Genomic DNA, 27,240 nt, shown 5'->3' on the forward strand with positions numbered 1-27,240 from the left:
CTCGTGGGTGAGTTTGTGTTGTGGTGAACGAGGTCTGGGACTTGGAGGGGAGCTTTGCATGTCATCTGATCTGACCCCTCCCCAGCAGACAGATCGTCTTCTTGCCCTTGCCCTCGCCATCTTGGAGCCCGTGCCCCTCAGCACCGGGCATGTCCCGCTGCTACTCACAGCGAAGCAAAGGCCTCCCCGTAGAACCTGCACCGACACAGGGGCCCTTCCCTGGGGTGGCCTCCAGGTGTGGGTCTGGGTGGAGGTGAGACCAAACACGCTAGAAAATGTGTGTGGTCTTGTAGAAATTTTGTATCGCTTGTGTTTGTGTAAATGGGTGCGCAGAAGGCCGCCAAGTTCTGTTTGTAGTTACGTTATGTGTCCTGGGTTCCAGCTGGAGATACAGGCCCTTCGAGGGTCAGAGTCCGTGGGCCATTCCCGGTCCTGCCCACCAGTGTCCACCGCAGGCCCCTCTCAGGAGGGTCCCGGCTTGGCACCCGTGCACCTGTGGGTGTGGGTGGTGCCAGAGCCGGACTCGGGCCCCTCCTCCAAGACCTTTCGGCCTGCGGCAGCCCCTGCAGCGGCCCCTGCAGCAGCCGGTCTGTGCAGGCCCTGCCCAAGCTCTCTCTCCTTCTCTTGACCTTGCTGTCAAATCAATGTTCTGCCAGAAAAAAGAAAAACAACAGTTCACACTAGAGACTTTAGCCACCACACCCTTCCTTCAGGCGGCTGGTCCTGGGTCCTGCAGCTGCTCACACCCATCACCGTCCCGACATCACAGGTTCTAACTGCATATCTGTCCAAACCCAGCTGTTGTCATCAGAAAATGTTGAAAAAGCAAGGGCCTGGAGACTTCTAGAGTGAATATATTATCTGCTCCCTGAAACCCCTGCCAGAATGACAGAGATGGAATTATTTTTCTTTTTATATTTAAATCAGAAAGAACAAAGACCGGAAAAGAACCACAGGAGGTGAGAGCACCAACAGAATTCTGGAAGTTGGGAAGTGGTAGGAGTGTGGAAAAGACTAGAATCCAATGGCCTGTGGAGGGAAAGCTGGGAGCAGGCCAGTGTCCCCCCAGGATTGCACAAAGGCACCTCTCAGCTGCCAGGAGCAGGCTGGGGCTGAAAACAGAAGCCTGGTTCCGTCTGTCCGTCTGTCCGTCTGTCCGTGAGGAGACTCGCAGCACTAGATCCGAGCCGGAGCAGCCTCCTCCTCTCGGGGGCTCAGACGTAGAGGTGCCTGAGCGCATCGGCAGGAGGAGAGAGGGCCTGTGCCCTGAACGTGGCCACGTGTGCCCTGTCCAGTGTGGCGCAGTGGGTGGGGCGTCGTCCCGCAAACCTGAAGGTCGCTGGTGCCATTCCCCGTCAGGGCACATGCCTGGTGCGGGCCAGGTCCCCAGTTGGGAATGTGTGAGAGGCAGCCGATTGATGTTTCTCTCCCTCTCTCCCCTTCTCTCTAAAAATAAATTAATTAAATCTTAAAAAAAGAAAAAGAAACGCGCGGTATGCCGTTGGAGCAGCCGGAGCGCGAGGATGAGTGGTGGGGGTTGGAGCAGGAGAGGCCAGCAGCCCCCAGGCCCCGCCGACGCCCTGCGGGGGGAGCCGGAGCCCCAGGATGGTGCTGGACGTCCCTGGGAAGCAACTCGGAACCCGAGGCAGGGACTCGCAGGCTGCAGGTGCCTTCACAGTCGAGTAACAGGGAACCTGCGGCTGGAAGCAGCTGTCGCGTCTCTGTTGTTGCTGTTTCCTTTGGGTCGGTCCTTTCGCTTCTTTCGAGAACATCTGAAAATTCTCCAGTACTTTACATTGACAAGAAATGAGAGTCATTTAGCATTTTGGCCGTATTTGGGGGGCCAGGAAGCTTCAGGTCTCATGTGGACCCTGCGTGTAGGCCTTGGTTTTGAGGACATCTCTTAAATCAAGAAGCTCTGAAATTGAGATGTAATTCACACACCCTAAACCTCACCACTTAGAAGTGCGCCTTCAGTCGGTTCCAGCACGTTCGCGTCACTGCGCGGTCACCACCGCTCCTGACACCGGGCGTTTTCATCCCACGTGGCTGCCGGCAGCAGCCCCCAGCCCTGGCCACCTCTGACCAGCTTCCTGTCTGCGTGTCCTGGACAGTCGTGGAGATGGGGACAGGCAGGGGCCTCGCGAGCACAGGTGCCCCACGCTGCACCTCCCTCAGCACCCCCCTCCCGGGCTGAGGACCTTCTCAGTCTCCCTGAAAGGAAGTCGGTCCTCGTCTCGCTGTCCCCGTCTCACATGTGCGGCATGAATGGCCACGACGGTCAAGAGCAGAAAGTGCCAGGAGAGGACTTTATACGTCTAGGCGTTTTTTGCTGGAACCATTTCGAGCTTACAGAAGAGGGACAGCGGTAGAGTTCCCTCCCCCCAGACCCGCACCCCCACGCGGATTTTTCCTGCTGCTCCAGTCTGAGCGTCACAGAAGATCCCATCTGAGATCCAGCAGCGTGCACAGCCACTCCGCCCGTGGAACGGTGGACTTTCCTTCAGTCGGGGACTTTCTTCTTCTTTCCCGAGGCTCACGACCTTGGTGTTTGGTCGTCTCGTGGAACAGAATGGCCATCGTGTGGGATCGCCTGGGACTTGCCCGTGGTGCTGTGGCCTGCGGGGCCCTCCTGTCCCAGGGTGTCCGCCTGTCCCATTGCTGGTGGCGTCAGCGTCGATCAGTGGCCAGATGGGTCTGCTTTTGGTCATCAGTAAGTAGGCTGTGGAGGGAGACTCGGAGACCCCTCCCCACCTGCCAGTGGGGCAAATCACTGTGAAGGTCAGCTAAGGATGACTTCGTAAATCCCATTTTTCTTTTAGTTTCTTGTTCTTACTGTGGGCTTGGATTCATGTTATACTCACATTAAATTCAAGCTATAATAGTCTGGGTTATAATCTGATACTTTGCAATCTGTTTTTACCATTATTTATTTTGATTTTTAAATCATCCCACATTCTTCCACCAGAGTCCCTTCAAGCTGGCTCCTGTGTCCTTGTCACATGTCCCCATGATTTTTGACCACATTCTTGCACAACAGAATATTCCAGGTTCATTTTCTACTTTGCCTGCCCCACCCGGGAGGCCCGCAGAGCCCTGGCCTGCTGGGCAGGGAGAGGCCGGCCCTGAAGAGCCGGGTCCGAGTGCTCGGGAGCCGTGTCGGGAGCGCACAGCACGCACTTCCGGCCCACACCCCAGGCCCACGCTGGCTTCCCTCCCTCTGGAGAAGCGTAACTCATAGGAGGCGGCCCTGCCTGGGCTCCTCCACTGCCCCTTGTGACCCTCGAGCCTTTTTGTACAGGTCAGCTTCAAAAATGTTAATATTAACATTAGTAAAAAATGACTCACAATGAAGCCTTATCAAAGATATCAAGTTATCCTTCCAAAACAGGCAGATAAGTTAGCAGTAGTAACATTTCAGCTGGGAGCCGTTCTGAGTGCTGCTGTGAAATGCCCCGTGCGTGGCTGTGCCGTCTGGTGACGGTACCTGAACATTCTCTCTCCTGAGAAGGTGCGTGTCCCTGAGCGTGTGTCTCTTGGATTTCAGGGCACCACCAAAATCAACACCTTCAACTGGTCCAGGGTCCGGAAGCTCAGCTTCAAGAGGAAAAGATTCCTCATCAAACTCCACCCAGAGGTCCACGTAAGTGATTTTGAGCAGCTGTTAAATTGTAAGAGAATGTATTCTGCTAAGACAGTGAGTTACTTTGTTGTTCTATGAATCATTTCACCGCAATGCACAGAGAATTTAAGGGCAGGGTTCAAGTGGGGGGCCTGCAGGGCTCCCCGCAGTCAACCCTGCAGCTCTCTGGTGAGGGTGCTGCATGAGGTCCAGGTCTGGCAGGGCTGGGGGTGGGGCCAGGACTGCGCCAGTCTGACAAGCCCCGCCTCTGTGCTCCAGGCAGCGGGGCTGGAGTGCGAAGTGTGAGCTGCAGCCAGTGCACGTGCAGTGCCCATCTGGAGTGAGTGGAGGACAGTCCCTGCATTCTGGGCGTCTGTGACTCAGAAACTGACCCTTTGACAGCTCTTCTGGCCCACACCCCCACACCGGACCACGGACGGTGCCCTGGTCTCTGCGGGGAAGTGCGAGGACGCACTGCAGAGTGTTGGCCCCAGTGCTGTGGGCGGCTTGCGTCCTCAGAGGCACACAGTGGGTGTGCACTGCGCCTCTCTTCTCTTAAATGGAGGTGGAACCAGGCGTCTTTACCTACAGTTTTCGGGGGAAGAATCCTTCTCATTTTTAACCTCAGAATAGCTTGTTATCTGAACTGCTTCCTACATGTTGTGCTTGAATTAGTGACTTGAGCTTTTGCTTTGTTTCTAGGGACCTTACCAGGACACACTGGAGTTCTTGTTGGGTAGCAGAGACGAGTGTAAGAACTTCTGGAAGATCTGTGTGGAGTATCACACCTTTTTTAGGCTCTTTGATCAACCGAAGCCAAAAGCGAAAGCCGTCTTCTTCAGCAGGGGCTCCTCCTTCAGATACAGGTGGGGCCGCACCCCCCTCCCCTCCCCACCACACTGGCCACACCCGCCCTCCCCCTCCCTCCGCCCTGGGCTCTGGGGGAGAAGCAATACCCCTGGTCAAGAAAACTATTTTGAGACGTTTCAGAGACTTGTGTGCAGAAGGCAGCTATTGTCAAACTGAGAAAGCATAGCAGATAAAGTAGTGGAAAAAATGGACTTAATAAAAACTGTGTTGAGAAAATCGGCGATGCTTATTACTACAGAGCACAGCTTTAAAGTGTTCGTAAGGTTTATAAGGAGAGATGGTCAAGTCTTACCGCCCTTTGCCTGCATGAAAAATTAATGCCACAAATGACTGTTGACTCCTCCTTTTAATACCTGGACTTCGCCCCGCAGTGGGAGAACTCAGAAACAGCTTGTGGACCACGTCCGAGACGGTGCAGCAAGGAGAGCGCCCTATGAGAGGTGAGCTCTGGGTCTTCAGGGGCCACAGGTGTGCTTTTACCATTAATATTTTAATTGTTCCAACCTTTGAATAAAAGTCATTTCAAATTCATAAATGTGTATTTTGACACTCAAGTTCTGTTTTTTTATAGTGAGTTTATAATATCTTTATATAATTATTGTACAAGGGTATGGTATTTTAGTTTCTTTTTTTAAGATTTTATTTCTTTATTTTTAGACAGAGGGGAAGGGAGGGAGAAAGAGCGGGAGAGAAATATTATTGTATGGTTGCTTCTTGTGCGCCCCCTACTGGGGACCTGGCCTGCAACCCAGGCATGTGCCCTGACTGGGAATTGAACCAGCGACCCTTTGCTTCACAGTCTGGTGCTCAGTCCACTGAGCCACACTGGGCAGTATTTGAGTTTCCAGTGTGTTTAGCTTACATGTATGTTTTCACACAGTGTGGTGAACTTTCGATCTGAACCTTCACCTGCTCCTTGGCACGTGGAGTTTTTCCTTCGGTGTGAGAGAACACTTTCCCTCTTCTGGCACGTGTATTTTTTGTTTTCTGTTGCTGCCTTTTGTTCCCCTGCCTGTTCCTAGTCAGATGCCTTGTGTCCGAGTCTCAGCCGTGTTTCTGTGTGAGCTCCTCCTCGGGCCACCGCACCAGACAGGGCTCACCGCTTGTTTTCTCTTTGCAGAAGACACAGCCGGATGCGGACGCCCGGCCACATTCTGACTGCAGAGCTGCCGAAGCAGGTGAGTCCGTCCAGGTCACACAGACACCGTGTCAGTCACCTGCACTCTTTCAGGAAATGATCTGGCGATGCTGATCAAGAGTCTTAAAGTTAGCTGTGTCACTTAAGCAGCCAATCCAGGCCTCGGGCTCTGTTCACACAGGAGCCCTGAGTGAGGAGAAGGCTCTGGGCACGAGACGGCTGTCGCGGGCTCACCGCGGCGTAAGCACAGCTCTGCGCGTCTGGGGACGGCACCGAACCCCGAACAAGACACACAGATGCAGGAGACGGAGGGCTGGCGCGGACGCCCTCACGGGGCCATCCGTCAGCCCCTGGGGCGGGGGAGGGCTGCTCTGGTCCCCTCACTGTCAGCGACCTTCCCTTCTCTGTGGACACTCACTGCTGCTCGTTGGCAGGGAGACAACTGGGCGAACACTGTTCCTTTTTTATAGGCTTCATCTGTCCAGTGCCAGCGTAGGGAAATGATTTACCTAATTAAGTGGATTCTCTGAAAGGGATATTTTTGCTCCTTAGGGCTAACACTGAGGCAACAAATTGATGTCTCTCTGTGTTTGGCATGATTACAACTGTATTAAAAACGAAACTGTACATAGGCGCACACAGTGTATAGAAAACATTTGGCCACAGTGGCCCAAAACGTGACAGCAGTGTCCTGGGCCCCGGTCACAGGGCCGTGGGCACCCCCTTCCCCAAGGTCCCCCCCCCCGTTTCCTGTCGAGCTTCCTCGGCGCGCGTGTCCTTAGGGAGAGTCTCACTCTTCTCGTGGGAGACCGTCACTGCTTGCTCATGCAGCTACGAAGTTTCACGCTGGGAACCTTCTGTTCTTGCCCGGTGTTCGCTTTCGTTGGCTGTTTGTCGTTGGCCCGCAGCAGCATCTCCGGAAGCTGCACTTGTCCCTCATACGTGAATGCTCACATGTCCCAAGCTTCTGGGTTTTTCAAATAAAAGCATTCTCTAACTCTCCTAGGTATGTGTCATGTTTAGGAATTCCTTAAGTCCGTGGTAATTAAAATAATTTATTTTTGTTTCTTTAACAAAGTTCGAATTTATGAGTGGTGTGAGTAGTCTAAAAACTACATTTAAACTTTCGGTTCTCTGATACTGTTGTTGAAAAGCCACAAGAGAGTGTTGAATGCGGCTGAGTAAGAGGAAGTGACGTTACGAACATTCAAAGCAGATGGGTCTCGGGCTGTGAGCAACCGCTTCGTCCCGGGAAGCTCGGTCGCCCTTCCCTCCGCCGGCACGTCTGCCTCCGAGTGCCCCGCCCGACCACTCCGTGTGGTCTGGCCGCCCCTGCCCTGTGTGCACGGGGGGTGTGGCGAGTTCTGCGGGCACCGGAGGCTCGCTCCGTGTCCAGGGTGCAGGGCAGCGAGCAGCGCAGCGGGGCTGCCCGGCCTCTCTGGCCACCGTCCTTGGCGTCCCCACCTGCGAGCCTCGGCCCCTCACCCTGCGGCTGCTCCACCTCTTCCCAGTCGCCTTGGGCTCCAGGCCGCATCGTTGCCCGTGGGCCCGTCCACGCCCCTCAGCCCCACGGGGTCGCTCTGACGTGAGTGTGGGGGCCGCCTGCACTGCCCCTCCTGCCGGCGCTCTGCTGTGGGGCCTTGTTAGCCGAGCAGCTGGCTCAGTTCCTCTGTAGCTGGCTTCTCACACCCCTGGGAGAGTGGCAGACACCCAGGCGCCTTCTGGTGCAGCCTCAGGGTGACACGGGTGCTGAGGGCACACAGGCTGCAGGCGGCCAGTGTCCTGGGAGGGGCCTCTGTGTGCTGTAGGCTTGTGCTTCCGCGGAGAAAGGGGCAGAAGGCCCCTGGCCCTTGTGGAATCCTGTCCGTGTGACTGAGCACTTTGCTGGGGGAGCAGCGTGGAAGGGGGACTTGCTAACTCGGGCCCAGTGAGTCCGCTGCTCTCCTGTGCTGGTTTGTGAAATCATGTCCTTGTGTTTCTCTTCACTTTGACCCCTAGAGCATCTCATTCACCGAGGGCCTCAGGACTTCTGTGTCCCTGTCAACACCTGCCTCCTGCTTCTCGGCCCCGGCCTCCCCTACCACCCCGCCCGGCCAGCTCAGTGTCACGGACACCCTGACCGAACCCCCGGCTCCCCACACCAAGAGGCCGGCTGCAGAGAAGAGCCGTGGAGCCGTGGAAGGCCCCAGCGCGAGACAGGCCCTGGTCCCCGGGCCCCCTGCACTCCAGCCTTGCCAAGGTGTCGGGTTTTGTCATGCTATGAGGAGTCCCAGCCCCAGCGGTCCCAGGGGGCAGGGTCGCGGTGGTGTAGACCGGGGTGCAGCGGGGGCCGGCAGGGGGTGCAGAGCCGCTGGTAAAAACAACCACGGCGAGGCAGACCTGGCCGTGGGCTCATTTTCCTCCACAGGGGAGTCCCTGCCCGACCAGCAGGGCAGTGGGGGGGGGCCCGTTTTCACATTGACAAATGCCCAGCTGCAGGTGTCCGAGGAGTTCATAGATGACGACCCGGCAGACATCTCTTTCTTTGCCGGAGGCTCCGAGGCGTTCTCGTGCCCGTACGGCAGCTTGGTCCTCCAGGCGCCTCTGTGTGGCCGCCCGGGCTCTGCCCAGTCGAGCCCAGACAGGTGCTCTGTTGAGGCGGTGCCCGTGAGCATAGAGCGTGGCTTCGAGTTTGGGGGCGAGAGTGGCTTTGGCGGCGTGCACCCCTCGGACACGTCGGAGCTGTTGGAGGTGAAGGCCCAGGCCAGCCTGATGCAGAGCCTGCTGAGCCCGTCTGAGAGCAGCTCCCTCAGCCACCTCCCGCTGCTCGGCCTGTCCGCCCACCAGTCCGAGGCCAGCTCCATGGCCAACTTCCCGGCCTGCTCGGTGCGCTCCGAGGCCAGCTCAGCCTTCCAGTTCTCCGACATCCTCGACCAGCTGGAGCAGCTCGGCTGCCCGCCCACCACGGCCGACTCCAGCAGCAGCGAGGCCGACTCCTGGGGCTCCGAGCCCGAGGCACCCCTGGACGTCAGCCTGTTTTTCAGCAGCCCTTTTGCACAGAGCAGTGGGGAGAGAGTCATTTTCGATTTGCAGAGCAGTGTGCAGAATGTGAGTCTAGGCGAGCGGGTGGATAAGAGCCCGTGCTGACCCCTGCCCTCGTGCAGGCAGTGAGCTCGGGCCGCTGGCCTCGTGTCCATGGCCCGGGAGTCCCTCCCCGAAATCTCTGATCAGTCCTTCTGATTGAATGTCACAGAATTCAAACATTCACTTGGAATGATGTTTAAAACTGGGCACCAAGTTTGAAATAGATGCTGTTGGCCACTAGTGCCTCCGGAGCTGGAGAATTTATCTTGCAGCTTTACTTTTCTGGTTGAGCTTTGCTTCGACTGAACGCTGGTGCCGCCCACTTGGAACGTCACAGAGCCCCGATGCGTGTGGACCCGCAGTGGAACGTGTGTCTTCTGCCTCCTGGGGCTGCTGCCTGTTAAGATGCGGCGCACAGCCGGGCCTCGTCGGGACGGAGGCCTTGCTGGCTTGTCCGGCCACTGCACGGAGTCCCAAGGAGGCCATGTCCTCGCAGCAGGTTTCCTGGGACCGCCCGGGTGTCTCAGTGCCGAAGACGCCACCCCATCGTGACTTCAGACCCAGGGAGAGTTTAGACCTGGGCCCAGAGAGGATTGGTTAAAGCACCACCGAACGGTTTCCTTCTGCCGAGCCCGCGTGGGTGTCGTAGTTGTCTGCAGAAAGAGAAGAACCAAACCAGACACACTGGCCGGCTTCAGAACCGCTGCGTTTGGATTGACGGAGTGGGTGGTTCGCTACAGTGAGCGGGCTTCCCAGGGAACCCTGAGTGTCGAGGGGCTCCCGGTCCCTCAGGAGAGTTGTCCCTTGTAGGCAGGGGCTGTGTGACGCTTTGTTGCCAGCCGTGTCCGTCTGTGGCCCGTCACGGACACGGGCCACCCCCAGGCAGGGGGAGCAGCAGGCCCACGGTGCCCGGTCCAGGCTGCCGTGGGGGGGGCGCTGCTCACGGCCCTCCGTGCCCTGAGTGCCCGTCCGCGGACGGCGGGGAGGCCGCCGCCACACACCGGTCGGTGTGCTGGGATTCGGTTCTGTCTTCTGGCATTTGTGTGGTTCTTCCTGCTCTCACCTAGGACCGTAGTGAGGTTCGTTTGGACCTTATAGGGTTTGGACTGTCCAAAGGTTCGTTTTCTTCCAAGTCCTGTGGTGACTCTGTGTCTCCGGTCTCTGCTCCTTGTGAGGCTGCGTCTCCGTCTGGGTGGGCTTGCTGCGTGACCCCGGGTGCTCGGGAACTCAGAATGTCCCTGGGCCTCCTGTGACGGTCTGTCCTTCTCATCAGTGCTGACCCCGGACCCTCAGGGTCAGGGCTAAATGCACTGAGTCAGTTCCCTCTTCTGTAGCTGCCTTAACCCACCCCGCCTTCTGGCCCTTGCCCTGGGCACTGGGTGGCGTCTGCAGTGAGCGGCTGCTGCCAGCCCCTCGGGCTCCACCCTCCTAAGTGCTGCAGCTACTGGGTCGTCATCGCCCCAGGGGGCTGGCTGACCTGTGTGGCAAACTCTGATGGGGGAGGGGACGTCAGTGGCCACCGTCAGAGAAGCATGTTCAGGACATTTTGTTTTTCCCTCTGTGTCTCTTAGAAAGCGACCCTGGGTTGGTGTGGTGAAGACAGTTAGCACATCCCATCCAGAACGCTTTCCGGGGCCTCAGCCGTCCTGTGCGGCTGCCGCGTCCTGCAGGTGCCGCAGCCCAGGACGCTGTTGCCCGGCAGGTCGTCCTTGTTTCCTGCGGGGACCCACATCGCTGTGTGAGCAGGGGGCCAGAGGGGGGTTGAGCCAGTGGTGCAGGTGGTGGGGGGACTACGGGAGTGAGGGAGGGAGCGCTCTGCCTCCCGCAGCTGGCCCACACCCTCCCCCTCCTCCTGCTTCTGCGGGACTTCGCAGGGTCCCTGGCTCGCTGACGACTTTTCCCTGAACGTCTGCACGTTGTCTGAGACGTAACCACTCACAGTCACCCAGACCAGTGAGGACAGGCACAGGTTCTCCCCTCGTCCGAAGTGCGCATCACCGGCTGACTTGTTCCAGTCACGGTCCTGACAGTGAGCATCTGCCTGCCACATGTGGCTGGCAGCTCTCAGGTCCCCTGTCCCTAGAAGACTCCCTTTGGTGCCAGTGACTTGTGCAACACAGGGACCGTGCTGATTAAGGTTTAGCTTTTTGATAAGACCTGGATAATTTTACTTTCCAACAAGTTCATGGTATTTTTAAGTTCACGGCTTTTTTTTTATAGTGAAATTATTTCAAAATCGGCTGTCGCTTCTCTGGTCACTGCTCCTGGCTCTTCCTTTTACTTCTGAGTGAGCAAAGTGTAACCCCCGCCCGAGAGGGACTCCTTCAGGAACAGGAAAGCAAGCGGAAGGATTGTGTTTTCTGCCCACGTCAGGGCTCCTGCCTGTGGTGGGCCGCTCCAGCGGCGGCCTTGTTCTGCTCCATCCCAGTGAGAGACAGTTTGCAGTAAATATTCAGATATCCACACCAGCCCAGACTGGGGGGCTCTGGGGGACCCTGGGCCCCCTGATGGTGGTTGATTATGAGAAGCCCCTGTGTCACGCAGCAAAGCCGCCTGAGGCAGCTGGACCCGGGCCCCTGAGCACGGTGGTGGTTCAGACTTGAAGGAGACGTGTGTGGACTCACGTTGCCAGTTGCTGAGTGTGTGATTGAGAAGCACCTGCAAGGTGTTGACAGTTTCACTTTCGGTCTGCTAAGCTCAACCTTACAGCCGACGGTAGCCGCCCCACGTCCAGCACCGTCCCCTCGCCGCCACCCTCAGCAGGCTGTGCCCGTCGTCCCCCACTGTGCCCACCTGCTGCACGTGGAATGTTTATGTCTGTGGGCCACCAAGTCCATTTTTGGATTTAAGCTTTTAGACCCAGGTGCCGCTCATCAGTCCGCATACCAACGTGCCTGTCACCACAGCACCGCTCTGCGCTGGGGACAGCCCCTCGCTGCGTGGGCCTGGCGCGCAGGGAGTGAGCGCCTGTTTCCTCCAAGTGCCGAGTCAGGTCAGGGCTCCCTTTTGCACTGAACACACATTTTAAAAATAGTAGTAATGAGAGTGATGGGCAGTAAAAACAGCCCGGAAAGGCTTATTCTGAGGACACTTGAATCTGCGGTGATGTCCCTTTACAGAAGCCCTTTGAGTTGCGTGGGCCCTGCTCTCAGGGCAGGCTCTCGGCTCCTGCTGCCTGTGTGGGGCTGGGGGGGGGGGCGCGTGGTGCACGTGTCAGCCTGTGAGCTGTGTCCCTGCTGTGACGTGCGGGGGGGGGGGTTCCTAATGCCAACTCCCACACCGCCACGGCAGGGTCATGCCCTCTCGGTTCACAGAACCAGAAGAAACCCATTCCTAGAACAATTACTTGATAGACAAGAATGTTAATGCTTTCTCAGGCACTCGAAATTGAGGATTTTAGTACATGTTTCCAAGGTCATGGAGTCTTACTTTGCCGGGGTTTGGCTTGGCCCTTGTCCTGAAGGTACAAAGTTTGTCACCGCTTGCTGTGGTGGCCAGTGTCCGCCGTTCGCATCGCACAGGGCCGGGCATGCCCCGAGGTGCTGTCTGTGCGTGGAAGCAGCCACAGTCCCTTAGCAAATGGAGAGAAAAGAAACTGGCATTTCGTGCGTTACCCTGCGAACTTGTTCTTTCCCTAAGGAGACATTATTTTGCCTGGTTTGTGGTGCTTATAAAGCTTGTTTTCTATTGAAATTGCCATTTATAAATCCGCAGGTATGTACTAACTCAAAAATTTTAAATTGTTTATTCAATAAAGTAAGGAAATATTTACTATAACTTTTTAAATGGGCTGTTAGCTTTCTTTCTTTCTTTCCCTTTACTTGCTTACAGTTTTGATTTACATAATTCAAGATTATTTCACATGTTAAATGAATCCCTGAAACAGCTACAGATTTTTTAAAAGACTTTATTTATTTATCTTTAGAGGGAAAGGGAAGGAGAGAGGAAGAGAAATATCAATGTGTGGTTGCCTCTCGTGGGTCCCCCGGTGGGAACTGGCCTGCAACCCAGGCATGTGCCCTGACTGGGAATCGAACCCCAATCCTTTGGTTTGCAGGCCCGTGCTCAGTCCACTGAGCTACACCAGCCAGGACTCAGCTACAAATTTTAACATCTTCCCTGATGTTTCTCACCTCACACACTTCTGCGCAACAAACAGGCCCCACAACTGTGCAGTTTTCGGTTCAGGTGCGGGCAGGAACCACCCTGAAGGGGCGGCTTTGCTCAGTGTCGGCCCTCCTTCCCCTTCAGGGCCTTCTGCAGGCGGCCCTTGGGTCTGGACACCCGTGGGCGGTCCTCCCACACAGCCTGAGGCTCCGGCCAGGGCAGCGCTGTTTGCAGCCTTCCTGGTGAGCCCTGGGCCTGCCCTGTGCACAGGACACATGCTCTCCGTCTCTTAAGCCTGAAAAGAAGAACAGTACCTGCAGCCTCTTTCCTGCAGTCGGCTAGGTCGTCGCTGTGAGTTCCCGACCCCGAGTGCTGCCGCTGCTCAGTCTTTCCCCGGCTCGGTACTGGTCTCCCGCTCGGCCAGCGTGCTTCCTGCCGGCTCCCTGGAGCCGTCCCTGTTCTCAGGCCCCAGGAGAGTCATGGGATTGGTGATACCCCGCCCCCCACCTCCGGGCGTAGGCCTCAGGGCGTCTTGGGAGAGCAGGCCCCTCTGGGCTGCTTAGAGCGGCTCAGACACCTGGGGGAACGGGGCGGCGACTGGGGGGCGCTGGTCTCCTACCTGGCTTTCAAGGTCCCAGTGTGGCTGGGAGTAGGAGGCGCTGCACCAAGGTTGGGTGGCAGTGCCCTTCAGGAGAGTGCCTGTGGGCACAAACTCCCCACTTAGAGAAGACAGCGGTGAGTCACGGAGGGTCAGTTCCCTCCCACATCGGCCGGCCCTGCTCCCTGACCAAGGCCGCCGATACCCAGAGCCCCAGCTCGGCCAAAGAGGGGACGTAGCGAGTGGACCCTGAAGAGACCATGTGTGGTGGACACAGGTTTTTAAAAACTGCTCAGGGACGCCTCTCTGCTTGCTCTCTAGGCTGCCCTGTTAGCCAGCTGCCACTGCACCGCCTTGGTGTTTGAGGAACATCACTTCAGCTGACATTTAGTTTATTTGAATTGTTCATTTGCTCAGGGGACCTTGCCACCATCGATCCAATAGTTCAGAGGATTCATAAGTCACAGCTTCTCAGAGTTTGAGACAAAAGGTGTCGTTTATTAGAACAAAGATATGGGGGGTCCCCTGGGCCACCCATGTGTGTGCACGCACAGAGGAGACACTGCGCCTGGCGGGCAGGGAACCAGACAGATGTCCCCGAGTGTTGCTCTTGTTGTCGGGTAGGGCGCCTGTTTTTCTTCTCAGGAGTCTTGATTAGTTAGAACAAATCGGAAGAAAAACCAAAAAAGTGCTTCTTGGAGGCACTGCCCTCTGAACTTTGGGTCACCGCAGCCACATCCAGGCCACGCAGGCCCGTTCCCAGCACAGCTCTGAGCTCATGGGCGCCTCCCACAGAGCGGCCGCACCCCACATCAGGTGTCGCCTGCCTTTCGCAGAAGAACAGGGAGATGGTGTTCGTGGGAAGACACGGTCTGAGATGAGCTGAAAGGAGGGCCCCTCTGGAGTCAGTTCCCTACCTCCTGCTTTTGTCTTTGAGCCAAACTCTGTGTAAAGTGACTCGTGACGTCTAGTCCAGAAATGGAGCCCGAGGTGGTCTTGTGCGGCGAGCTCACGTTCACCTGGATTCTTTGGACAAGTCAGCCTTTTCCTTTCCTTACCAGGTCAACGGGCCGTCGTTCGGCTGAAGGAGCTTCCAGACCCCACACCTCATGCTGTCAAGTTAACCAGCCAGTTAACCTTGAATCTTCCAAACTGGAGCTCATTCTTCCTCCAGTATTAGGCAAAACTTTTCAAGATTATTTACTATAGAGATTTGAAGAAGAAGATTTTAAAGTAAGGTGAAAGTAAGCTTAACCTGGAAATGTGTTATCCGTCTTACGTCACCTGGTTTGACGAAGAAAGTGAAGGTTAGGCACAGAAGTGTGTGCCGTGCTTTTGGAAATGACATTCCAAAAACTGTAAGAATTTATTGGAAATGATGAATGCCACAGAGAAAATCAGCTGCCAGAGGTGCTCACTGCTGACCATTTGAAATCGAGTTTTGCATGTGTTTTCTGTGACTTGCAGCCTTGAGGGCAGAGACCGCCCGTGAACAGGCGGGCAGCGATCCACACCAGCAGAAACCCAGAGCTCCGTAAAACAACTGCCATTTTTGTCTGTCATTTTCAGTAACTTGATTTAGAAAGTTGAAGAATTTCTGAAAATTCCCCGTCTGCAACTGAACGACTCCATCACCCCTGGTGCCGGGCTGGGCCAGAAGCACACGCGTGTCTAAGAGGCCTCTGTGGTAGGGGCTCGGGAAGCTCAGAGCAGCGCTGGCTCTTCTGCCTCTTGTGGGTAGAGGGCCTTGGACAGACATGGGGTCTGTTTTTACAAATAAATTTCAGATTAATTCTTCACCACGTCAGTTAAAGCTAAACACATTGTGGGATACCGAAAACGTGATGTTTACCATTTGTAAAATTCTGAGGTCCTCTGCCTTTTACCTGTGTGCCCCCATGTGCATGGAGGACGCGGGCAGGGGTTTCTGGGGCAGCGCTGGGGCCACACCAGAACCACCGCTGGGAGACGCCTGCCAGGCCGAGGCGCACTTGTCTGTCGGTGTGCGGGGTGCGTTAGTGACTCCTCGCAATAGGAAGACCACCGCACAGGGCGGGGTGGGGGCGCGGGGTCACTCCGACAGCCTGGACGGCAGTGAGCCGCTGGCTTGAAAAAGTATCTCCCCACAGATTTGGAGGATTTGTGTTTACAGAATGTCAAGGGGGCGTGATTTATAACATTGTGCTGTAGCTGACAGATTTAATAAAAAAACATTTAATGGCAGTTTTTGGTACTTTTTAATGTTTGCTAAATTGTAAGTCGACCGTTTTTGTGAAATAAGAGGAATCGACAGCCCTGGCTGGTGTAGTTCAGTGGATTGAGCGCCGGCCTGAGAACCAGAGGATCGTGGTTCGATTCCCAGTCAGGGCACATGCCTGGGTTGCAGGCTGGTTCCCAGCGGGGGACTCCCGAGACGCAACCATACATTGATATTTCTCTCCTTCTTCCTTCCCTTCCTCTCTAAAGATAAATAAATAAAATCTTTAAAAAAAATAAGAACAATCAATAGTGCTAACAATCGAGCGATGACTTCTAACCTCCAGATGAGCAGTCTAAAGGGACTTCCCCTCGCACACACTCTTCACCCAGGGGCTGGTTACTGGCGCTGCGCCCTGCAGTGGGCTCCCTCTCCCAGCCCAGCCGGCGGACCGAGCAGGGGGCCCGCCGTGCATGCGTCCGTCGGTGGGCACACTGTCTCCTCAGCCTTCACCAGCTATCAAAAAATAAAGTCAGGTTTTGCAGCAACTTTTTGGTAATCTGCCCACAGTAAGTTGCTGTGGGACTGCCCATCTCTGAGGGAGGTGCCGGAAGACTCAGGACTCAGCAGTGACCTTATACTTACTTTGTAACCAATGAGTATAAAGCATCTGGGCTCTCACATCTGGAACAATACAGTTCTGAAGAATAAATAGATGAGTTATTAGTCATTCCTAGACTTTTCTTCCTAAATGTTCAATGTGTGGAAGTATCTCATTATGCAATTTTGGGCTTATTAGGGACGAGAAGGATTTTGGAGAGAAACCCTAACTAGCTCATCTTTGGACACATGCGTCCTTTCCAGTGGGGGAGGCTGGGTTCGGGCCCTTCAGAACCAGCAGCGTCTGCCCAGCCTGGGACGGGAGGAGAGGTGGGGGAATTTTTGGTTATTTTAAGGTTGCTTAGCATATTCTAAATGTATAATAAAAGCAAATTCTAATAAACTGGTGGTTAATAATTTCCTGTCTCGTCCAGGCTTTCTGGTGTGAGTGGGTGTTTTTCATCATGCTTTCAACTGTTGGTCGTGAGAAATTCCGGGGGGAACTGCCGTCCTTAAATTGGTAGTTCATCTTTGGAAGCACCTCGATGGCATCCAAGCTCCAGATTTGTCAATGTGAAAAAGGCCCCTCCAGCCCTCCACCGCCTCAGAGGCTGCCTGACTCCCCTGGTTCAGTTGCCAGTGCCCGTCTCAGGAGCAGGACACAGACACGCCGGGTGTTCACAAAGCTGCTCTGAGCCGTCCTGCCTGCACACACACTTCCATGGTTCAGGTCCAGGACACCAGCTTCGGTTTATAAACTGGTCCCCGTGGGTGACTGCGGCTGATGACATATTGGAGGATCTTGCTTTGAAGCCACGTGGCAGAGTGAGCAGCACCCCGGCTCAAATCAAGTTATTTCTGTTCCGACATTTGTAACTGACCAAATCAGTTAGAAATAATGGTAGTTTGGGTGGTAAAACACTATACATTTGGAAACTAAGGTAAATTTCTGTTTTAAGGAGCTTTTAAACAGTTAAATTTTTTCTTAAAACTCTGCTTTAAAGTTATCTTGAAAATTCAGCATTTAATAGTTACTGATTTTGCATGGAAAGATATTAGAAATAAACATTTGAGAATTTAAAAAGAGAATGGATAAGAGAATCTATTACAAAATGTACGATAGAATATACTTCTTCATTAGCATCCTTAAAACAAGACCAAAATGTTGGCTTCTGACTAGTCAAAAGCAAACATGGCTTTAAGAAGAAGGAAAAATAAGTATTAATTACTCATGGTATAATTGTAGAAAACCCAAATAAATCTTTGTTCATGAAAAATTTAAAGAAATAGGAAACAGTAAAATTAGTTGTAATGTTACGTGATGCAGTTTCTTAACGACTGATTCATGAATTCGGACTTACAGTAGACGTCTCTTCCAGATACGTTAGCACCAGTTTGACAGTCTCTGATTCGTCCGCAGAAGGTGCCCCTCCCTGACTCTCCCGTCTCGCAGGCTTGTAAGGCTGATTTTATCAGTCACCCCTCTGCAGAGCAAAGCGAAATCCCAAGGGCACCACAGAGCCCCAGGGGCCCAGACACCCGTGGCTGGTGTCTGTGAAATCGGATTGGTCAGCCAGCAACCTGTCTCATGTTCTCTGTATGTCCTGTTGAGAATTGCATGTGGTGGCGGCTTATTTACAATTTCCAAAGTGCCTCGGGCGGTAGCGGTGTAAGGCTAGGCCGGCTAACACCTGCTAAGAAATGTGGTGCCTGGCCCACATCCTGGTCCTTTCTCACTTCTCACTCCGCCCCCTGCCCCATTCAATTCCAGGCCTTTCCATGGACAGTCCTCAGCCTCCTCCCTCCACCCAGAAGAGCCCACTGAGCCTGAGCCCTGCGTTTCAGGTGACTCTGGGCCCAGCTGAGCAGGGCTCCTTCCCACTCCTGAGCCCTGGTCTTAGCGACGCCGGCGGAACCAGGATGGACGATGAGGAGCTGAAACACAAGGTGGGCACCACCCCAAGCAGAGGGTTTGATGCTGGTGGGCCTGGGTTTGTAAACTTTCGGCCGGGAAGCCTGGGCCAGGGAGGCACTGGGGCTCTGTGCATGCATCCCTGCACCTGGGCCTGCTGAGCAGAAGGAGGTGGTGGGCTGGCTTCCCTAGAGAAACCGCGTCCTGGAATCCTGCGACTTTCAGAGACTCCAGAGCCTTTGTAAGGGAGCCTGGCAGGCACAGATTCCCAGGGCTGTGCTGGATCCCAGGGGTGTGGAGCGGGCAGGCCCTGGGGGAGCCCTCGCCCCATAACTGGGGGAGGTCTGGTGTGCAGGGAGGGTTTGCTGGGGACCTGTCCTGTCTGGAGCAGGGGAGGCACAGGGGCTGTTGGATGAGTGGGTGTCTCCTTGAGTGTTGTTGCTGGGGTGGGGTGTGCAGGGTGCATTTAGCGTGGAAAGTGGAGGTGGCCTTCCTGCAGGTTTCTGTCTGTTGTCAGGGGTGGGCGTGGGGCAGGTGCCGCGAGGTCAGGTAGAAAGTGCAGGGCTCAAGAACAAGGTGATGGCCAGAGGTGGTGGCACAGTGGCTGCTGGCCACTTCTCTCATGGCCGTGGCCTGTAGCCTGGGCTGTATCATAGTGGAGGCAGTCAGGGTGAGGTGGTTTGGCAGGGGAACACATGAGGAAGGACTAAGGGTCCAGGGAATTTGATGTTTGGGGAAGAGGGTGGTTAAAATAACAGGCTGTGGACTGTGTGGGCCCCAGGGTGCTGGGGGAAAGCCAGGAACCATCTGTCCCCTGCACAGCGTGGAGGCCCCTGGGCCACAAACCTGAAGGAAGCTGGACTGGGCTAGGCCCAAACAGTGGGCCCCTGCCTCACAGGTGTCTGTCCCATGGGCAGCTGTCATCGTGACCACCTTGGCACCCCATGTGTTTCCTCCTGAACTGGCCAGAGAGCATGCTGCATCAGGGCCACTGCGAGATTCCTCAGCAGTGGGGTGTAGCCTTTCCCAGGACAGGGAGCCCCCCTGCAGACTCCTGTCCTGTGCCAGGTCCCCTGGGCCCACTTCAGGGACAGGAGCCCCAGCATGCAGAGCCTGCCGTTTTACGAGGTGTGAGTGCCTAGTGGCTTCCAGCTGAGGACTGCCCCTTGTCGTCAGGGCCCGGAGGACACTGGGCAGCCCCAGCCCTCAGGCCTCCATCGTGGCCATGTTGCTTTGATGCCGTAACAAAAAGGGCTTGGAGGAAAACTGTTTAAAGCACTGAATTATAATTTGCTACTTTCTGTGTTAATACAGTGGTTGATCTTCAGGTGGTTCTATAGGCGATGACCTCTGACACCTGACACTTGGGGGTACCTGGGCTGACGGTGGGTGGCCGTGGCCTTTGTTGTCCAGACCCGGTGGTCACTGTGTAGGCACCTCACAGAGTGGGGCCCTTGGGCTCCCTTCTCACCCCTGCTGCCTCCTGACTTCCGGCCACGTGAGGCTATGATGCCGTGTGTCCCAAGCTACATATAAAAGCCAGGATCAGGTATAGTGGGCTCCTGGGGTGGCATTTCCCTCACCTCTGCCCCCTAGGCCAGTCCAGAGGCCAACCCAGAGCAAACGTGGGCGTGCTGGAGAATGACCGGCTATGCTTTGCACCGGCTTTGTGAACCAGCGTCCCTAGTGAGGCCCCAGCTCCCAGCCCCCAGGTTTTCTGACGACCCCCTGGCAGCACCCGAGCAGCCTGAGTTCCTCAGCCCCTGAGTGTGCCCACGGTGTGCCCACGGTGTATGTGTGGGGCTGTTCGGCTGTGTGGAGGGACAGGGGCTGCGACCATCCCTTAGGAGCGCGCTTGAGGCTTATTCCCAGAATTTCCTCGTCACCAGCATCGCTCACTTGATGCACTGTTCTCCTCCTTTCTGATAGAAATTGGTGAGGCCCAACAACATTCGAAAGGTGTGAAAGCTGAAGGTGGCCAGTGCTTCTCTCCAGGCTGAGGGCAGTGGCCAGGGCACCACACTCGGGCTCTCGGCTGCTTTCCTCAAAGACAGGTGGCAGGTGTCAGCCGAAAGCACGGTCCTCTCCTGGGCCTCCTCTCCCGCCACCCGGCCTGGCCGACACATAGGTGCGGGTGGACCGCTTCTCCTTCTCCCCACTGAGAAGGTTCCTGAGCACCGGAGACGGGCCAGCCCTACCGCACAGGCAGGCGGACCGCGACCACCCCGCTCCTGGGGTCTCCCTGTCACTACCTGGCGGCACCTGTGATGCTGCCGTGATCCCATCAGTGATGTGGCAGTGGTTGTGCTTCCGAGCGCCTCCACTGTGCAGGGGTGGGCGTGACCTGTTTGTTCGGCGGGCACTCAGGGTTGGAGCGGGCCAGCGGGCCGAGCTCAGCAGTCAGGAAGCCGTAGGCGGGCTGCAGGGGCTGGGCCTCCCAAACTGAGTGTGGGCCTCTCAGGGCAGCTCGTACCCACAGCACTCATGGGCGTGTTAAGCTCAGGTGGAGATACAGCACTTTAAAGAGATCTTACTCAAAAAAAAATCTTACTCAGTTTAGATTTGAAAAAGTAATTTTTTAATAGCATAAAGCCAAAAAAAACAGAAAAAATGGGCAGGTGACCCTGCTGCTCTGTGGAAAAGAGGGCCAGAGCCCTGGACGGAGGCCTCGGGACTCCCGGGAAAGGCCGCCAGGACGCAGCACCTGCGACCTCGGAGGATGTTCTCCAGGCGACTCCCGCTGGGTCAGTTACTGGGGAGGAGCCAAGGTGGGCGGTAGCCAGCAGACTCCCACACACAGCGTTTGGGGACATGGCTCTGAAAGGCACTGGGCACACGGACTGTCCCGCTTGGCAGAGACGCCCGTGCCCAACAGTGGCCAGTCGCATCGTGGGCTCCGGGGCTCGCAAAAAGAACGTGCCTTTGTCGTCACCTTTCCTAAACTTCATCTAGGCACGGGGTCACGGGGAAGACGATGTGGGTCCCCAAATGTCAGCCTCAGGCCCAGCCTCCCCTTCTTGGTTGCAGACCCCCGTACCAGCCTGCTTCTCCCTGGCGTCTACGAGAAAGCACATCAACTCCCCAGGTGCCAACCGGACACCTGACTTCCCTCCCCAGACCTGTCACCTGCTGGGTTCGGCAGCTCTTTCCCAATGACTCGAGCCCCAAATCGCAGTCATCCTGGCCTCCTTCGTGGAGGAAACTCGAACCTCCACCCGCACCAGAACTTGACCCTTAGACTGTACTCAGGGCCCCACTCCTCATCTTGCCACCCTCCCCCCCGTCGTCCAACCTGGGTGGGAAGAGGCCCCGTAAGGAGCGGGGCCCTCCCAGCCTGCACCACCCCAAGACCCCTGTGTTCCTGCCAGTGACAAGTTCACCCACTTTGTACCCACCCTTGTCCTTGACCTCTGCCCGTCTCCCACTACCCGGCCTCCAGCCCCACCCTCTCCACAGGCAGCCTGACTACTGTCTAGAGCAGGAGCGTCCAACCTACGGCCCACAGGCCGCACGCAGCCCAGGACAGCTGTGAATGCAGCCCGTCACAAAATTGTAAATTTACTTTAAACATTATGAGATATTTTTGTGATTACGTGTCACAATGTATTTAGTGTGTGGCCCAGAGACACCAAAAGTTTGGACTCCCCTGCTCTAGGGGCCATGGCTGCCCCACGCCCTCCTGCTCTGCTGTGCTGGGTGACTTCCCCATTAGCCTGTCCCTTGCCTCTTGGCATCAGCACAGGACAGGGGTCTGTGTTCCTCGGCCCATCCCAGGTGCCTCTGGCACGTGCTTCATAGGTTTTTGCGTGGCAGACGTGAGGACAGTTGACCTCAGAAGTCCTCAGCCTGATGGAGCAGCAAGCAGCCTTGCAAGCGTGCAGGGACGGAGCAGGACCACTGTCTTCCAGCTGGGACCATCGAGCTAGAATGCTGAGAGCTGGGCACTGGGGGGGGTGCCCAGGTGCCCAGGTGTGCAGTGTGGCCCTTCCTGCTCTGGAGGGTCCCACCCTCGCTGGCTCACCTGTTGGCATCTGCACGTCTGGCAGAGGCCCTGATGAGGATTTAAGGCTCCAGAGCCAGGCCATCTCTGGCCCTCTGAGTGTGTCAACCACCTCGTGCTCTAACATAGGGCACAGCTAGATTGTATACTGACAATTTTAATGACTTTTTGTGAGTTAGGCTTAATTGTTTACAGCTGCGTATATGCATATGTACACACTCAAGTGTCTGTGTGTTAACCAGCTACACTCCTGGTAGTGATATCTGAACAATCGTTTCATCACAAAACCAATAATAAACTTCAGTATATGTTGATACTTATTTGAACAGCATTTCTTTTCTTAAACAAGTAAATAAATGACAAAAGCAAGTGAAAGAGTTACCATTGAACTTATGTTTTTACCCAGAAGGAAATCTTTTTAGAAATTATGGATAAACCGTGTGACAATGTTAACTTGAGCAGAAGAATGTGATCGTGAACATTGGTGATGTGGCCAGCAGACACGTGCTCACTCTCTGTGCTTCTTGTAGGGCCCAGGAGCGGATGAGGCCTACTTCATAGCAAAGGAGATTCTCGCTACAGAACGAACATACCTGAAGGATTTAGAAGTTATTACTGTGGTATGAAAACTAAGTTCTTTATTACTTTGATTTTCTTTTAAATATTTTATTTATATATTTTTAGAGAGAGGGAAGGGAGAGAGAAAGACAGAGAAACTTTGATGTGTGGTTGACTCTTGTGCACCCCCTACTTGGCACCTGGCTAGCAATCCAGGCATGTACCCTGACTGGGAATCGAACCGATGACCTTTTGGTTTGCAGGCCAACACTCAATCCACTGAGCTACACTAGCCAGAGCTATTACTCCGATTTTCTTAATACTTCTTAACTCTAAACCAGAGACAGAAGAGCGCTCCTAAGAAAGAGTTCTCTGCCATTATGAGATCTAAATGTATTTGTTCTGTGAACATGTTTGCCTTAAAGAATGTCTAACTCGGGTCAGAGTATTGGTTAAAACTGGGAATGTATCTATTTGAAACTTTTCATCCAGAATTGTTCTCTTGTATTGTGAAAACCTGGTGGCCAGTCCAGAGGACAAACATGGCACTGGTGTGAGCGCTCCTCATGGGGACTCTGGGATCAGGGCTGGGTGTGCTATGGCCGCAGACCCTCACGGGGGAGATCCCTCAGTCATAATGAGCTCTTCCCGCAGTGGTTCCGCAGCGCAGTGGTCAAGGAGGACGCCATGCCTGCAGACCTGATGACCCTGCTCTTCTCCAACATAGACCCCATCTACGAGTTCCACAGAGGCTTCCTACGAGAGGTGGAACAGCGGCTGGCGCTCTGGTAACACCCGCCCCTGCCTCCGCCATGGCAGCCCCTCCCCCTCCCCATCACTGCTTGCGGGGACTTCCTACCATTAGAAATTTAATTCACAAGAACCATTACTTCACTGAAGTATATTTTTTAAACTTGTGGGGAGGAGTAGACACATAACAATCACTTTTACTCATCATTTTCAGAAGAATGAAACAAGTTTAAAGTATATGATTCTGCTTTTGCCTGATGACTGTCTTGTACAGAATGACCAACATGTAATGATGGTTTCTGTCAAGTATAGGTCTCCGCCATGAAGCATCTCATTGTTGTTCTGGCTGTGACTGCAACAGCTGGTTGCCCTAGATTGTCACAGTGTGTCTCCTTAGCTCCCTCCAGTTTTGATCATATTTGTCCATCTCTATTCCAGGGAAGGACCTTCCAGTACCTTCGCCATTGGTGATAATCAGCGAATCGGAGACATCTTGCTCAGGAACATGCATCAGTTAAAGGTAGCACTGATTTGTGTGGTGACTCTGGACCCAGGAATTGACTGTCCAACACCAGTGTAGCCCTCACAGCAGCATCACCCTTAGGACAGCGATACCCCTCGGGGCAATGTCCCCCTGAAGACTGTATTCCCCTCACACTAGCATTTCCCTCAGGGCAGTGTCTCCTTCAGGGCTATGTCCCCCTCAGGACAGCATTCCACTTAAACAGCACCCCCTGATGCAGTGTTCCCAACAGGACAGTGATTCCTCTCAGGGCAGCGTTCTCCTCAGGACCGCATCCTCCTCAGGACAGTCTTCTCTTCAGGGCGTCTCCCTCAGGGCAGAGTTCCCATAAGGGCAGCATTCGCCTCTGGACAGTGTCCTCCTCAGGGCAGCATTCATGTCAGTGCAGTGTCCCCCTCCAGACAGTATTCCCCTCACCACAGTATTCCCTCAGGATAGTGATTTGCCTCAGAGCAGCTGCCTGTCAGTGCAGCATCCCCTAAGGGCAGCATTCCCCTCAGGACAGTGACCCCCCTCAAAACAGTGTCCCCCTAAGTACACTGTTCCCCTCAGGGTAGTGTTCCCTTCAGGCCATGTCCCCTCAAGATGGTATTCCCCTCATAACAGCATTTCCTTCAGGATAACATTTCCCTCAGGGCAGCCTTCCTCTCAGGACAGCATTTGCCTCAGGGCAGTGTCCCCCTCAGGACAACCATTCCCTTCGGGGCGGCATCCCTCTCGTACAGCATCCCCTGTGGACAGTAATTCCTGTCAGGGCAGCTTCCCCCTCAGGACAGTGATTCCCTTCAGGGCCAGCAATTCACCTCTGGACATCGATTCCATTACAGAACAGAGCCAGGGGCTGGGATGAACTATATACTGTTGATACACTGTTACCGAAAGGACCCCTGCTTTTGCTCTAGGGGTCCTGCCCCACCAACTAGGTTCACTGTGCCCACTGCCAGAGGAAAGACATCTCTCAGTGCCAGAGATTGGTGAAAAGGAAAGGAATTCTTTATTTTAAAGTTATACAGCCTTAGGGTAATGACTTAATGTCTTCATTAAAATACTAAAGTTCTTTGGAATACCTATGAACACACACAGTCCTTCCTTTTCCCCCTGCCCAGTCCGGGGTCCTGTATGTCAGGAAAAGAAGCAGAAATCCGAGATTCGAGCTCCCAGCACCTTCAGCTGTGTCGCCACCACAATCTCCAGTTTATCCAAAGCCATGTGGCGCCTTCTCGCGGCCCTGCAGCAAGAGTCCTTTCACCCCTTTTCTTCCAGGCAAAGTCTCTCCTGCTTCCTGAGCCACGTGGCAAAAGGGAGCACCCCCAAGCTGTGTGGTCCTAACTCTTGCCCAAGCCGCATGGTCCCGACCTGATATGGCTGCCATGCCTGGGTTTAAATTCCCGTGCCAATCTTCCTCTGCAGCCCCATTTCCGACTCCTCCCACAATCAGTTACCCATGCCACCATTCCTATATTCTTCCAGCTTTACTGGGCTGCCATAGTAAGTCTGGGCAGGCACGGGCCCCCTGGCGTGGAGCCAGTCATCGCAAAGCTCTCACACAGGTGCTGTAACCAGGGGGGTTGCTTCCCAGTTACATCCTGGGTTGAAGTTACTCCCATTCCCCTGGCTCAAAGCATGGCCACAGTATTTAACATATCTATACAACAACTTAAAGGCTGTAGATATGTTAAATGACCATGCTAGAGGTTAGCTGCAAAGCTGTTGTTATGCAAAAGCACTCAATGGCCCAGCACCCTGCTTCATGTATCCCTTCTCCCAGCTCAGACTTGTGGAGATTGAGGACATCATATATATTTCTAATATTTCCTGGACACCCTGAGTTCTGGACCCCATTACAAATCCATATTTGGGGCCCACTCTTACTGTTCCCTTCAGGGCTATGTCCCCTTCAGGACAGCATTCCACTTAAACAGCATCCCCTGAGGGCAGTGTTCCCAACAGAACAGTGATTCCTCTCAGGGCAGCGTTCTCCTCAGGACTGCATCCCCCTCAGCACTGCATCCCCCTCAGCACTGCATCCCCCTCAGGACCGCATCCCCCTCAGGACCACATCCCCCTCAGCACTGCATCCCCCTCAGGACCGCATCCCCCTCAGCACTGCATCCCCCTCAGCACTGCATCCCCCTCAGGACCGCATCCCCCTCAGCACTGCATCCCCCTCAGCACTGCATCCCCCTCAGGACCGCATCCCCCTCAGGACCGCATCCCCCTCAGCACTGCATCCCCCTCAGCACTGCATCCCCCTCAGGACTGCATCCCCCTCAGCACTGCATCCCCCTCAGGACCGCATCCCCCTCAGGACAGCCTTGTCTACAAGGCAGCATCTCCCCTCAGGGCAATGTTCCCTTCTGGACAGTGTACCGCCCTCAGGGCAGTATTCACCTGAGGACAGCATTCACTTCGGGGCAGTGTCCCCCCAAGATGGTATTCCCCTCACCACAGCATTTCCCTCCGGGCAGCCTTCCTCTCAGGACAGCATTTGCCTCAGGACAGTGTTCCTCAGGGCAGCCATTCCCCTCATGGCTGCACTTCCCTCGGGGCAGCACCCCTCAGAGCTGTGTTCCCCTCAGTCAGGTTCAGGTCAGGGTTTTGCTGACCTCAGAGCAGCTTTCCCTTGAGGTCCATGTTTTTCTTAGACAACATCCTGCTCATGCTTTTGTTTCCTTTCTGTCAGCATTCCTCTGAGAAGGGCACAGAATTCAGAATGGAATTTGCCTCCGGACAGAGTTTCCCTGGGAACAGTGTTCTCCCCACAGCAGCATTCCTCTCAGACCAGCAATCCCCTCAGAGCGTCATCGTTCCCGTCCAGACAGCTCTCCCCTCAGCGGCATTAGTCAGGATGGGGTTCTCCTCAGAGCTGCTTTCCCCTGAGAACATTCATATTGTTCACCTCAGTGCAGTATTTCTCTCGGGACAGTGTTCCTCTCCTAGCTGCGTTTGCTCTGGACAGTGTCCCCATTAGAACAGTGTTTTAAGACCAGCGTTTCCCCTCAGGGCTACAATCTCAGAAGAGCATTTCCCTCAGGATGGTGTACCTCTCAGCACAGCTTTCTCCTCAGAGCATTGACCCCTCAGGACCTGCAGTTTCATTCAGATTTTCATTCTCCTCTGATCCGCATTCCCCTTGCTCCCCGCAGCCACGGTCCGCCGAATACCTGTAACGGAAGGGGGTGGGACAGGAGCGCGAAGAATGGCAGCAAGACAAAGGATTCTGATCAAGCTGCAAATTTTATTTCAAAATGGAGGGAGTTATATAGAGGAGGGTAGTAGAGGAAACAGTGAAGGGCTTCAAG

General features: G+C 54.9%; 1 protein-coding gene across 3 annotated transcripts in view; it reads left to right on the top strand.

Annotated features, from left to right (window-relative positions):
- The window catches only part of FARP2 (FERM, ARH/RhoGEF and pleckstrin domain protein 2), an 83,633-nt gene that overhangs the window by 38,894 nt on the left and 17,499 nt on the right, over positions 1 to 27,240 (top strand). For all 3 annotated transcript variants that reach the window (XM_053655183.1, XM_053655182.1, XM_053655184.1), the window contains exons 9-17: positions 3,548 to 3,643; positions 4,325 to 4,488; positions 4,864 to 4,932; positions 5,613 to 5,670; positions 7,629 to 7,869; positions 17,967 to 18,142; positions 22,638 to 22,727; positions 23,320 to 23,453; positions 23,854 to 23,935. In XM_053655183.1, coding sequence (XP_053511158.1) covers positions 3,548 to 3,643; positions 4,325 to 4,488; positions 4,864 to 4,932; positions 5,613 to 5,670; positions 7,629 to 7,869; positions 17,967 to 18,142; positions 22,638 to 22,727; positions 23,320 to 23,453; positions 23,854 to 23,935 — 1,110 coding nt within the window. The remainder of the gene's footprint in view (positions 1 to 3,547; positions 3,644 to 4,324; positions 4,489 to 4,863; positions 4,933 to 5,612; positions 5,671 to 7,628; positions 7,870 to 17,966; positions 18,143 to 22,637; positions 22,728 to 23,319; positions 23,454 to 23,853; positions 23,936 to 27,240) is intronic.

This window comes from Artibeus jamaicensis, unplaced genomic scaffold (genome assembly GCF_021234435.1).
Source record: "Artibeus jamaicensis isolate MK-2021 breed Jamaican fruit bat unplaced genomic scaffold, CSHL_Jam_final contig_944, whole genome shotgun sequence".
Lineage (NCBI taxonomy): Eukaryota > Metazoa > Chordata > Mammalia > Chiroptera > Phyllostomidae > Artibeus > Artibeus jamaicensis.